The following is a 14,730-nucleotide window of genomic DNA, read 5'->3' as shown; positions in this document are numbered from 1 at the left end:
AATTTTCTTTAATTACACAATCATATCCCCAGCAATTACCCTATTCTTAAATGTACGGTGCGAGCACTCTCTCATATACATTGTATTATTATGCTATTGGAGTATGTGCGTATGCGTTAAGTAGGAAAACATTATTGTATAACAATAGGTTAGCCTTTCTTGACTTTCTCATTGTTTTAACATGGAATTCAAGTATGTTGAAACTGATTTTCAACTGTCAAAGTACTGATGGTTAAGCAGGAATCACGATTTTCTTCCCCATATTGCAGGATCTCTACCTGGCATATTTATCATGGAAACCATTATGGAACATGTGGCAAAGTCCCTAAGTAAGGACCCTACTGACGTAAGGGTGATAAATTTGTACAAGCAAGGACAGGTTAGTAAACTTTCTTATGTATTATCGAGCCCTAGAAAGGGGACATGTTTCTCCTAAAGATCTGCTGTTCATATTCGCTTACAAGTTGATTCCAGCTGTAAACTGCACAGGTCCAGTTCTGCCGTTACATAATACGTAATACATAGAAGTAAGCAGAGCACACAACATAGACATCGATCTGCATGATGCGACGGCAGCTCAGGATCTATATTATTTGCAATTGGACTCGACTTATGAGTGAGTATATACGTGATATAATGTAAACTACCCCGACCTGACAATGTTGACACCTGTCAAGTGCCTTCTAGCTGGTAGTGGTAAGACCTGACTGTATTTTCTACCTTACAGTATTAAGAGCTGACAATGCCTCTTCCTGACAGTGTCAAGAGATGTCAGTGTCCTCTGCGTTACAGTTTTGAGACCTGACAGTGCCCTCTACCCGTGAGTGTTACGGGATGACAGTACCTTCGAGCTGATAGTGTCCTAGACCTGACAGTGTCAAGAGATGACTGTGCCCTCGAATTTACGGTGTCCTCTACGTGATAGTGTTAGGAATTGATATTGCATTCGAGTTACAATGTTGAGACCAGACTGTGCCCTCTACCTGTGAGTGTAAATATATGACAGTACCCGTTTCCTGACAGTGTCCTAGACCTCGTAGTGTTAAGAGTTGACAGTGCCCTCTACGTTACGGTGTATATATCTGACAATACTCTCTGACAGTGTTAAGGGCAGACAGTGACTTGGACCTGACAGTGTTAATGGCTGACAGTGACTTGGATCTGACAGTGTCAAGGGCTGACAGTGACTTGGACCTGGCAGTGTCAAGGGCTGACAGTGACTTGGATCTGACAGTGTCAGGGGTGACAGTGACTTGGATCTGACATTGTCAAGGGTTGACAGTGACTTTCACCTGACAGTGTTGAGAACAAAATGTATTATCGTTTTATTGAAGATGCCAGTGAAAAGAGAATAAATACTTATAAAAGTGGTTCTGCAGAGAAAGCAAGATTATAGAGGGGCAGGATTAAGTAACACCCTTTGTTTAATTTTTCATATATTTCAAACCGTGTTCATTTTCGCACACATAATCTAGATTATATATCGGCAATAATTTTTATTTTTTACAACGTACTAAAATTTAATATATGCGTTATAATTCCGCCGTGATTTAGATGTAAAGTAGCATTTCAATTGTCTCCTTCCGTGTTCATTATTCAGCAAGTGGTACCCAATACATGCTTATAGTAATAGTATAAAATGACGCTACTATATGACTGTTATACATTTCCAAAAGAAATCTCTTCCACTATAGATCTGCTATGTTTCTACTTTTTTATTAGGTGATGTTGCTCTTGACATCTTTCTATGGTATAGTCATTTCTGTACATCTTAAATTTAATTAAATTTATACCTGCTTTTCAATGTTACCGGAAGAATAATTTACCGCGAATTAAAAATATATTCAACAACCTCAACAACAAAAAACAACACAAACAATATTCAACAACCTCAAAAAAGAACAACACAAACAATGCCTATCAGCATTTAATTAAAAGCATGCTATTTTGATACGATTAAGTCATTCACCATAACTGGAATGTGCCGTAGGCAATCCGATCCATTTGACAGCAATGAAAGTTTAAAAATAGGTTCTTTATCAAAATATATTATGCACTGATTAAAAGAAATTCGAAACTTTGTATTATATGTCAGTGTTTTAATTTTTGCAGTTTCTAATCTGCATTCAAAATATTCACATGTTCTTCATCATCATCGTCGTTGTCGTTATCATCGACATCAACAAGAGCAACGACATATTTGTCGTCAACACCATCATCATTATTATTATTATTATTATTATTATTATTATTATTATTATTATTATTATTTTCAGATTAATCCGTTGACTAAGGACATCATAACATATTGTAACATTTCACAAATTGTCCAGAATTTGCTAGACTCAGCTGAAGTTCAAACAAGACAACAAGATATCCAAGTGTTCAATCAGGTATACGTTTTATTTGGTACTGCTATCTACAATGAGGTATACATTTTATTTCGCAATGCTATCCACAATGAGGTATACATTTTATTTCGTAATTCTATCCACAATGAGGTATACGTTTTATTTCGCAATGATATCCACAATGAGATATACATTTTTTCGCAGTTCTATCCACATTGAGGTGTACGTTTTATTTCGCAATTCTATCCACAATGAGGTATACAGTTTGTTTCGCAATTCTATCCACAATGAGGTATATATATTTTTTTCAATAACGTCCACTAGCTTCTCAATCAACAATTATCATCAGTGACTTTTTCTTGACAAAATAATTGAAGAAATATTATGATACCTTCTGTATATTCGTCCATCTGTCCTTCCGACCACCTGGTGTTGTTTGATGTCTCAAACCGCTGACGGCAATTTCGTCAAACTCTATGCTTTACTCTGTCTATATGAAACGATAACATTCTTTTCATATCCCTTCTCTCGCGTCACTATACGAAAGTGAAAAGATAACATGTACTAAAATTTTAACAACAGTGCCAATTTGGAGCATATGTTTAGCAAACGTTGATATTGTCAGTCAGAGAGAGGAGAAAATATATGAGATAGCGTGTTGTCCGTCGTTCGTCTATCGGTGGCACAATGTTGTTATTACTCTTGCTGTTAAATTACTCAGAAGACTGCCATGAAACTTTAGAAACACGCCATTCAACGGTGTTGTTGGTACTAAATTAAAACGGTGCTGCTCGAACATTCAATATAGCCGCCACAGCGGCCATCTCGAAAATCCTGTTATCGCACCTCTTCCTAAATGGATAGTTCTGTAGACGCGAGGTTTCCAATAAAAGACTTTTCATGATGTATAGTTGATCATAAATTAAAATGGTGCCGAACTCTCCTCCATCTTAAAAGTCTTCTTACTGTCATTTGTCCTGAATGAATGATCATAGTTACATGGGATTTTCACCCAAAATATGTCTTATGGTATGTATGTGGTTCTAAATAAAAAAAAGGTGCCAATTTTACAACTAATGCGGCATCAGTTGTGCTCATATTGAATATATTGTCATCGTTAATGTGCTTCAAATGAATATTGGTGGCATTGATACGGGATTTCACAAAATGCTTCTTACGAATTACATCAATAAATAAAAATTATAACAAGCTGTCATCCAATATGGCCGCCATTGCAGCCATCTTGAAAATATTCTTATCGCTACTTCTTTTGAATGGATGGGCATATCTACATACGGTCTTCACCTGAAGATGCGTTATGATATCGAGTTGACCCGTAATAAAAATAATACCGACCTTACATCCAGTATGGCAGCGACAGGGGTCATCTTGATAATCTTCTTAACGCTCGAGAATATCAGAGATGGTTACAACACTCAGCAATTAATAAGAAAAGCAGTCTTATTTTGGATTCCTGAAAATTATTTTGAGTCAGTAAAGCGTCAGTGACTTAGAATTATAGAAGTCGACTTAACATTTGAACTTCATAGTTGCTTTTTTTTTTACAAGCTGCATAAAATCACAAAGCTTAAAAATCAAGTGCACACTGCATAAAACCCCATGCTGAAGCAAAGGATGTTTATGCATTGTGTAAATTTCATTTTCATGGTTCATGACATAATGAATCCTCTAATCTTTTTTTTTTTTTGATAGTTTTAAATAGTTATTTAAACAATAACGCATCTCAGTACATAACTAACATAGCATTAGTTTAACTATATTTTACCAACATAGTTAAGCATATCAGATATATCCATGAACACTTAAGTAGCTCCTTGCTGGTGCTGTGAACACATAACTTTAGTTTTTTTATGCCACATGATGCAGTTGTAACAAATCAAAATTCTTGCAAAACAGGTGTGGTAAATATTAATAACTATATTATAATGAACTGGAGGAAAATAGCCGATTGGTAAATTGTTTATATATTGAATAGGCTAACCGATGGAAAAAGAAGGGGTTATCTATTGTCCCGATGAAGTTTGGGATTTCTTGGCACGGAGCAAACTACGGTGTCAACGTGTATGTGTATGCCGGTGATGGAACGGTCGCCGTTACGCACAGCGGGATAGAAATGGGACAAGGCCTCAATACCAAGGTACATTATACTAATATAGTTTCAAAATAAATTACTCGAATATTTAGTGTCATTCGAATGGCATGCTATGTCCTAGCTCGACCATGCTATGTCCTAGCTCGACCAGCCGATAACTCAGACCTTTAATAAGAAGATTACTAGTCTTACATCCAGTATGGCAGCCACGGTGATCATCTTGAAGATCTTCCTAAGGCTCGAGAATATCAGAGATGGTTAAAACACACAGGTCGGTTAATAATACTTTGAAAGCCCGACAGTGTGCTAATAGAATGATTAACTGCCGCTCCTGTTTTTTTTTTTTTTGTTTTTTGGGGGGTTTTTTTTATTTTATTTTTTTACTTTATATGCCTTTCTCAACATTTGTGCGATTTTTCGATCCGTTCTTATTCCTGTCTGCTTCTTCGTCTAGATAAAGAAATTCATAAATTACGATTGCTTTATCGAGTATCACGTGAATTTTCTTGCACATGTATACGTGTTTATAAAATTATGAAAATGCATCAGTATATATGTTGAACAGTTGCTACTGAATGCAATATGTTAGACCCCTTCATATATTGTTGAATTTTCTGTTATCTATTTGGTTGACTGAAATAAGGCCCATGCTATTCTTATTGACCTTATAAAACCCGTATAGTGTAGGACAGAATCTACTTATCAAAATGTTCTTCTTGTTCATTCTCTGTGTTATTTTCTCCTCTTCATCAAAGAAAATATTATACTTTTTCCAAGGTGGCGCAGGTGTGCGCATATGAATTAGGAATCCCTATCTCTATGATCAATGTCAAGGCCAGCAACTCCATCATAGGAGCAAACAGTGTCACTACCGGCGGAAGCATCACCAGTGAAAGCTGTTGTCAGGTCTGAATAACTTGTGAGCCGACAGTATCGCCAGAGACTTTGTGAAGTATTTCTATATAAGATAACATAACGTTGGATGTATTGCATAACACTGCATAATATGGATATATTACATTACATTACAATGTGAATTTATTACATAACACAATATAATATGGAGTTATTACATAAAACACCATAATATAGGTTTATTACATAACACAATATAATACGGATCTATTGCATAACACGTAACAATATGGATCTGTTACATAATGATTTGAAATCGCATGTATCTGAAAGTCAAAATCTCAAAGATCAATGAGTGGGCAGCTATCCAGTCGCTTAACCACCAAAAAGAACGATTAGGTACTAAAGGCGAAAGAGATTGATTTCCTCCGTCCCATAAGGAACTCAGTGTAAGACAGGTGTGTTTAGTCTCTAATTTAATGACAAAAGTGGCAACTTTTGATCAGTGCTAGTTCTCGTTTTGTCCGCTACCATTTCTTTAGATCAGACACAAATATAAACGCACAGAAATCAGTTTTACACAGATATCGTTAATAACAGTTAATCTTTAATTAATGTATCTTTATTTAGTGACCTGCTTTTATTTGTGTTATTCAGGGCGTAGTCAACTGCTGCCAAGATCTTTTACAGAGGATGGCGCCCGTTAAAGCCAAGATCACGGACCCAACATGGCTAAAGGTCGTCGAGGAATGTGCTGTGGAGGGAATCGACCTTGTGGCTAGATCATGGTATGCAAACACGTAGTTTGCTTAAACTAACTCCCCACCCACCATCGTCATTCAGAAAAGTGAGAGACAGTATATTATGCCATCTCGTGCAATCGTTCTTTATTGTATTTGATCTCAAAACATTGAAATAAGGTTGGAATATGAATTATATTGTGCATAATCTCGTGTTTTATTAAGGTTTGTAAATTATATATTTCTTTTTCTGTTGGTTGGATCGCCTCTTTGTTTGCTTTTGCAAATTTGAGTTTTATAGATACGGGGGGGGGGTGCTGATTGCTAGTGTTTTAAAATCCTATTCGTCCGTCTCATGGTGATGAGAATTTCAGGTTAGTTAGCCTCCCTCTAATTACATTAGACAGTGATAATAAATTCGCTTGATTGTGGATAGCTACTCTTCAGTATCGGAAAACACTTTTAATGTGCTAAAGTGCCGGAAGGTAGTACGAAAGAATCCTCTTATATTGCAAATAAATCTAATGTACGGTTTAACATTCACAAACAATGAGGTTTAATTTATATATTCAAGTTTATCAGTTAGTCACTGTATTTAAACTAATACATATATTTTACTCACGGTTCTTATTATAATAGTATCAAATACTACAGTAATATCCAAAACGTCTGCCTCCTCTGTACAGCATACGAAGACCTACCAAATATGGAGATTTTAATAAATACACACGAAAATGGCCAGAATCAGGTTTGTTTCATCCATGCGTGTATCTTATGATTACAGGCAAATTCACTAAGTAGAGCTTTAATAATGATGTAAAACAAAAACAATAATTATCGGCACATACCAACATAAATAATAGAGATTGTGTCACACCTTAAACATGCGACACCAGGCAAGGTTAAGTGATACCACTTGTCGTGACTAATTACGTTATTATAGAAGAAGCGTATCATGTGTCTAGCATCTCCTGTCAGTCAAGATGTTAGGCAGCTACCATGGATACTAAATCAGATAGCAACCAAAGTAACTTTGCTTCATTGGTAGCCATCCACTCTATGCAAAACATGCTTCTTTGGAGTCACAGCCTCTAGGCGTGATATCAAGTATATTTATTAATTTGTTCAGGGCTGCTCCGGTTACCAAAGACGTTTTCCAGTACTACTCGTACGGTGCCACGTGTACAGAGGTGGAAGTGGATGTATTGACCGGAGAACATCAGATCTCACGTGTAGATATTATCTATGACTGCGGAGAAAGGTACGTTTTGATCGATGCATTGATAATGAAAACTGTTATGCAAAGCATGTAAACGTTTTAGCGAGTGCATTTTTCCAAGAATTAAAAAATTAGAATCTGAAGGCTTTCATATTTAGAATTTTAACAGCTAGTGAATTTATTTTATGCAAATAATACCATAGTCTGAACTTAAAAGTAGGCCTTGTAGAATGGCTCGAATTTTAGTATCTTTCCCAACAAAATAAACCAATGAAAGAACTGACACGGATTGTTGCTCTGAAAAATACAACACTTTCCAATCATAAGCGAGCACTAACGTGTTTGGTTGAATCTTTGCAGACGCAACTCCTATTTCCGGTACCGATATCTGCAAAATAAGAGAAGGAGAAAAAAAAAAAAAAAAAAAAAATCGAGCACATTCACAAATCGAGGGTTTTCTCAGAGTTATATAATGCTACTTACCAGAACATTTGCAATAAGCCAAGTTCTTGTTGTTCACTCCACCTAAAATACTAAAAGTCTGAATTTACAACAGCAAAATGAACCAATCCCCAAATACATACAGAAGTATCGACGCATACTTTGTTCATTTCCCTATATTTTAGCGCGTGTGGGTACAAATTGTTTGAGCATAGTTTTGTACAAGTTTTAATTTGTTAACTTTCTTCAAAATCGGAATATTACGAGTGTTAATGACATTTCACTTTATCCAAGAGCTCAAAAATCAGAACAGACATTTCGAATTGGAATTTAAATTGAAAGTAGAATGCTCTGAGGAAATTAATAGAAACGTCTTAACCTCAAAATCACACGTGTTACAACGAGACTTCTTTGACATCTCTTACATTAACATCCGCATTAAACCTAACACTTGTTCTTCACTCCATCTAAATTATCTGGAGTTTGAAATGAATTTACATCAGCAATACTCACCAGTCTTCACATACAAACATAAATATCCACGTATACTTTGATCGTTTCCCTCCATTAGTATGAATCCAGCCGTTGACATTGGCCAGGTAGAAGGATCGTTTGTCATGGCTATCGGATACTGGATGACGGAAGAGCTGAAATACGATCCTCAAACGGGACGACTCCTCACAAACAGCACGTGGGTAAGAAGTATGGATTTTCCTCCAGTATTTATGTCCGTTTCTCATGACGTATTGCAACAGTGATTGTAGTTTCCTTAAAGAAAGCGCGCCATATTCAAAGTTGTGGAAACCTTTGTCATTTTCGCTTTATTCGCCATAATTCTAAACGTAAGACGAAAGTCATATTGCATCGCATATCTGCTATTTTTCATAAACACGTATTTTAAAGTCTTTGGGGGAATGTTTTGATATATCATATGGGCAGTGCCGCCGATTAAGCTATTAACCTTTATTATTAGCTATAAAGTTAAAGACCGAACTTTACCTTAGCTGCATCAATAATAACCTGAAAACATCTATATATGAGTGATCACAACACAAAGACTTTCTCATTCACATCCTTTACCTCAAACCATAAATATCAGCAACACCAACATTAAACTCACACAGTCAGTACGAAACCTAGGTGTTACTCTGGATAGTACGCTCACATTGCACCAGCATGTCACGAACATGTGTAAGGCTGCATATCTTGAGCTGAGACGCATCAGCTCCATTCGCAAATATCTTTCAGTTGATGCCACTACAACACTTGTGTGTTCATTAGTACTTTCAAGACTCGACTAGTGTAACTCAGTTCTGTCTGGTTCATCTCAGTATCTACTCCAGAAACTTCAAAAAGTTCAAAACACAACTGCTCGGATCATACTTAGAGTACCACAATCAGAGCATACCTCCCCACTGCTCTGTACCCTACTCTGGCTATCCATTCGATCCAGAATCAAACACAAAATTTGTTCTCTGTGCTACGTTTGAATGATGGACTCCAGTCCAAGATACCTATCCCACCTCACCCATGTGTACACACCAGCAAGATACGTACGCTCCTCTTCTGACAATCGTATACTCAATGATCCCACTATGAAAACGAAGTCATATGGACAACAGTCTTTTTTATACCAGGGCCCAGCAATGTGGAATGAATCGCCCACTGAACTTAGACACAAAGACAGAGTGATCCCATTCAAGAGTACTCTTAAAACTCAGTTATTTCGACTTCAAGAACAAACTTAAAAACCTAATAATGTTTTCTACCTTAAATATTTTCAGCATATTTTTATGTTTTCTAATTTCATGGTGTTTGTTTTTTGTAATCATATCATTTTATATGTTTTTTGTTAGGTGTTGTCTAATGTTGTCAAGTGCTTAGAGCTTCTAAAGATTAGGCACTATACAAAGTCCTCATTATTATTATTATTATTATTATTATTATTATTATAACCTGAAACAACCATATATAAGTGATAACTCGAAACATCTAGATACGAGTGATAACATTAAACACCCAGACATGTGATAACCTAAAACACCAAAATGTGATAACCTATAACACCAAGATATGTGATAACCTATAACACCAAAATATGTGATAACTTATAACACTAAGATATGTGATAACCTATAACACCAAAATATGTGATAACCTATAATACCAAGATATGTGATGACCTATAACACCAAAATATGTGATAACATATTACACCAAGATATGTGATAACCTACAACACCAAAATATGTGATAACCTATAACACCAAGATATGTGATGACCTATAACACCAAAATATGTGATAACCTATAACACCAAGATATGTGATAACCTGTAAGACCAAGATATGTGATAACCTATTACACCAAGATATGTGCCAAAATATGTGATAACCTATAACACCAAGATATGTGATCAATTAAAACACCCAGATATAATGGATAACCTGAAAACCCCAGATATAAATGAAAACCTGAAACACCCATTTTATGTGATAACCTGAAACACTCAGCTATAATAGGTGTCGTGCTGTGCTCCTCCCGAGATAGAATTGTATGATTTCTAGATTTACCTTTTAATGAAAATTTATTCAAAGACCCGAGTTTCACTGGATTGTGAATACGTAACTGAAGGTTCAAATTTAATGTTTATTTTTCATACTTGTTCTACAGTTCCCAACAACGTTCTGTACATGCTTTTAATAAGACAAATTAAAATCGTACTGAGTAGTTTAAAAGGAATTATATTATACATGACTATCGATAAGATTTTGTATGTAATCGTACTTTGCATCCCAATGAGCTTCTTGTAGACACATAATTGTAGTCATCACTAATGTATAGACCCAAGGTATTGCCCAAAGGTTCCGGAAATTATTGTTTTTTTATGTCATGTATTTAAATAGATAAATAAATAAATCTTTTTCTTGCAAGAAGCAATTAATGAATATAGAAGAAAAATTAGTTTGCTTGATCAATTTGGGGAGGGTGAAGATTTACATGCGTTAATATGAATGTCATTCTGTGATCCGATTAAAGTGGACATAAACAACGAATAAGCAAGACAGCGAGTGTTTATCGAATGAAGAATTTTTGTCGTAATTTAGAATTTCACTTTTCTTTTAAAAAAAATATACACGTGTCAGTGATTTTTATTTCTTTTTAATCATTTTACTTTGAGGTCTTTTCGCTGCTGAATAGCACAGCGTGCAATGTTTGAGTAAATAACGCCGTCAATTATGCAATCATGTACATGCAAGTAGCTGACAAAGGAAAGTGCTTACTTTTATGAAAAAAAATAGATCCACAATAAAATATTGGTTACATCACGCTAGACATAAGATGCTTAATTCTTTGTTATTTATATACAGGAATACAAGCCGCCACTAGGAAAGGACATCCCTGTGGACTTCAGGGTGAACCTTCTCAAGAATGCCCCCAACCCTCTTGGAGTGCTTAGATCCAAAGGTATTAATACACCATTCTCATCATCACAAAATGGAGATACATGTCCGCCGGATGGGGAAAACAATCCTCCCCAAATAAGATTATATCAAGTCTAAATCCTCTCCAGAGTTATTAAAGCTACTAAGCTAGGCTGCATTGCCCCTATTCCGAAATCATTTTTTGAAGATTCTCTTACTTGAAGGAAAATTTATTACAGTCTCTCTGCCGAAAGTATATACTTGTACAATGATTCAAAACATATTGTTGAAATAAGTCGTATGCCAGAAAGAAAATAAGTATTTTTCATGTCGCTTTCTCCTTGCTCATACGCCGAAAGGATAATAACGTTTTCGCCGTCTCTGTCCCATTAGTTAATAGTACAAAACAATGCTTCGTACTTAATTTAATACAGCAGATTTTTATGTCACAGACACACACGTCTGATACGTATAGGGGATGTTGTCAAAGCTATGTCAGTCTGTTTGTCTGTAAACGAAACCGGGTTAGATATGTCTCGGAATAGCGTTTAACGTATTTGCTATTACTGTGCAATTCACCTGTCTGGTCTAGAGTTCCAACATCAAGTGATTACTGTCTACAGAAGAATCTACCTTCGATACCCCTTAGTTGATTCGTAACGTCATGACCGTGGGATCAACGTTTCATCTAATATCTATTTCAATAGGCCGAACACAGCTTACCCTCTCCCGCTCCGAATCTCGTCGGACTTACACGGAAGCATGCTTATATATTTATTAACTTCGTAAACATAGTGGCCCACCATGCTATGGCCAAGCACGTAACATCAGCTATGACCTTCCAGCAGATGGAACAAGATGCAATGCTCTCTACGACAACCTTTCTTAATGACCTTTATAGGCCAAGCAACGATCGTAACATTATTCATCTAATCTCCTTTTTAATTAACAGGTTAACGGAATTCGCAACAAGTCACCAAAGATTCATTCTTTCCATCCCTTACAGTACCAGATACAGCAGAGGGATTTGCAATGCAACCAACAGTTTTTTGTAGGGATCTCTCTAGAGCAGAGGTCAAAGGGAAGCAATCCTTTGAAAGAATTTACGACCGTTGAACTAAGTGGAAAGAATCAAAGGGATCGTTTCCACCATCGTTTCCACGAGACCCTCTCTATCTATATCTCAAATGGCAGACATTCACGTCCCCCTTATCACAGATCCAGGTGAGGGAAGGCCTCAGTCTTTCTTTGCCGAATGGGGAAGATTTACCACGACGACATGTGGACCCAACAAATGGTTTCCGGGGGACTCGCTATCACATTCAGCGCACCTCCAAAGCCTATGTCCAGAGTTTCGTCAGCTATAAACATAACACTTATCACTTGATTGGTCACCCTAAGCGTATTCAATGCATTTTTTTTACGCTAATGGGTTAACGATGAAATGCAGTAACGGTTCTAAATTCCGTCCTCTGCAGAGACTACACAATAAAAGTGGACTTACAAGAGAGTTGACTTTATGGCCCACTCACACGGCTTAAGTTAAGTCATGTGATTTGCATACAAAAACAGTAGGCTAGTTATGTTTCGGTGCAAGCATGATTTTGCGTGTTACACTCCTTCTCATTCTCAATCTCTTTGTCAACAAGGATATCTTCGACCTCGTGCCCTTTCAAGATTCCAGTCGACTAGGTCTGGAATCAATGTTCAAGTAAATAATAGTTTGTTTCTCCATGAACGAGAAGTGAATTAATGCAATGGTATATTCCTTGCCTATACAGAGCAATGCATTTACTAGAGAATTCCTTCGCATGGTGAGGTTACTCAATGAGGCAGCATGCGTCATAATAATAGTCGCGTTCCTGGGCTCCATCACAATGACTATTGACCATTGGATCAACTTTCACAATTTGCACAACATGGGGTTGCATCTGAAAGGCATGGAAGCCACTCTGGTCTCAACTGGAGGGTACTTATACAAGTATAACCTCCTGCAATCGCGATCGGTATTGATACGAACACAGAGGACTGGGGGAGCACGTCTCCTGCCATTTTGGGATGCCACAGGAGTGTGATCCTATCAGGATTGTTATTTACATATCATGCTCGAGATGAAAACCGTTTTGAAAGCTTGGCATTGGCGGCTCGAGAACCTTTATTTGAACTGAGTTTTCATTCTGTTCTACAACTCCACTGTGGTGATTGATCTCAAACAGCAAAGCGGAATCATGTCCCCAAACATTTGTATTCATGGATGGGAGTTTCTAAATTGGTATCCTCAACGACTAATTCACGTCGAAGTTCGACATGCCCTAAGCTGGCTAATGTAATGGTGGACTCATTGTCCAGCGAAAACTAATACAAACGGAATGGTCTCTTCATCCCTCGTTTTTCACTCAAGAGATGTTTGATGGGATAGACTTGTGATGGATCTGTTATCGTGATCCTAGAGAACATAACCTTATAGTACATGACCCTAGAGTACATGATCTTAGAGTGGATTTTCCTATAGTACATTATCCGCGAGTACGTGCTCCTTGAATGCATGGTCACAGCGTACATGATTATATATACATTATCCCATAGTGCATGATCCCATAGTGCATGATCCCAGAGTATATGATGCCAGAGTACATGATCCCAGAGTACATGATCCCAGAGTTCATGATCCCACAGTACATGATCCCAGAGTACATGATCCTTGAGTATATGATCCTAGATACATGATCCTGGACTGTACGTTCCTAGCGTACAAACTGCAAATATTGCACGGTCATGCGTACAACGTTAAACAGAAACTCTAGAAAGTTAATAAATACAAGCTAGAAAGGAGAGGATAAACAAATATAAACAGTCTGTATAACAAATTGCTGTAAACAAAACAATATTATTTTAAGCGCTTTATAAACAAATTCATCTAATGAACATTTTGTTCTCTTATTACTAGAAATTAACAATTTTGTGCACCTTTACGTGGGCGGTGTTTACAGAAGTGACTTTGTAAGTTACTAAATACTGGACACAATATAGAAATAGAATATTCATCTTTAGTATCATGTTTGTCACATAACTTTAACTTTTGTCAATTTTACTGGATTCATACCTTCTGTCAATTATACTGTTTTCATACCTTCTGTCAATTATACTGTTTTCATACCTTCTATGAGTTCTGTAAATTTTTGTTCTATGATTATGGTAGCACAAGAATTTGAAAATAATCATTGATACCTAAATATGTTTTCATGTGTTTGAATAGAGACAGTTTATCAGAATGTTCAATTTATTGTTCCAGTCCCTTGTGCCCGAACATTCGACTAATTTACTGAAACAGGAAACATCCAAATGTTCACCAAACCCAATCCTGTTTAATGACTCGTTTATGAGTGTAGCCCATTTAATACTATTTGTTGATTAACTTTCAATAAATAAGTGTCTATATTGAGTACTCAGATTACCATTCATAGATGTTTTAATTCTGCACCAATATTTACCTAACTTAATTATTTACCTAATTTAGCTATTTACCTAACTTAACTATTTACGCAACTTAACTATTTAACCAACTTAACTATTTACCTAATTTAAC

At 36.4% G+C, this 14,730-nt stretch overlaps 1 protein-coding gene across 1 annotated transcript in view; it reads left to right on the top strand.

Annotated features, from left to right (window-relative positions):
* Window positions 1-14,730, top strand: part of LOC149790385 (uncharacterized) — a 165,279-nt gene that overhangs the window by 141,467 nt on the left and 9,082 nt on the right. The window contains exons 26-33 of the mRNA XM_089972436.1: window positions 270-379; window positions 2,277-2,393; window positions 4,348-4,509; window positions 5,242-5,370; window positions 5,977-6,107; window positions 7,189-7,320; window positions 8,291-8,414; window positions 11,091-11,187. Of these exons, the coding sequence (XP_089828562.1) occupies window positions 270-379; window positions 2,277-2,393; window positions 4,348-4,509; window positions 5,242-5,370; window positions 5,977-6,107; window positions 7,189-7,320; window positions 8,291-8,414; window positions 11,091-11,187 (1,002 nt within the window). The remainder of the gene's footprint in view (window positions 1-269; window positions 380-2,276; window positions 2,394-4,347; window positions 4,510-5,241; window positions 5,371-5,976; window positions 6,108-7,188; window positions 7,321-8,290; window positions 8,415-11,090; window positions 11,188-14,730) is intronic.

Source organism: Sinohyriopsis cumingii, chromosome 10 (genome assembly GCF_028554795.1).
Source record: "Sinohyriopsis cumingii isolate HCF-2022 chromosome 10, ASM2855479v2, whole genome shotgun sequence".
NCBI classification, from domain to species: domain Eukaryota; kingdom Metazoa; phylum Mollusca; class Bivalvia; order Unionida; family Unionidae; genus Sinohyriopsis; species Sinohyriopsis cumingii.
This window is presented reverse-complemented; position numbering and strand designations above follow the sequence as displayed.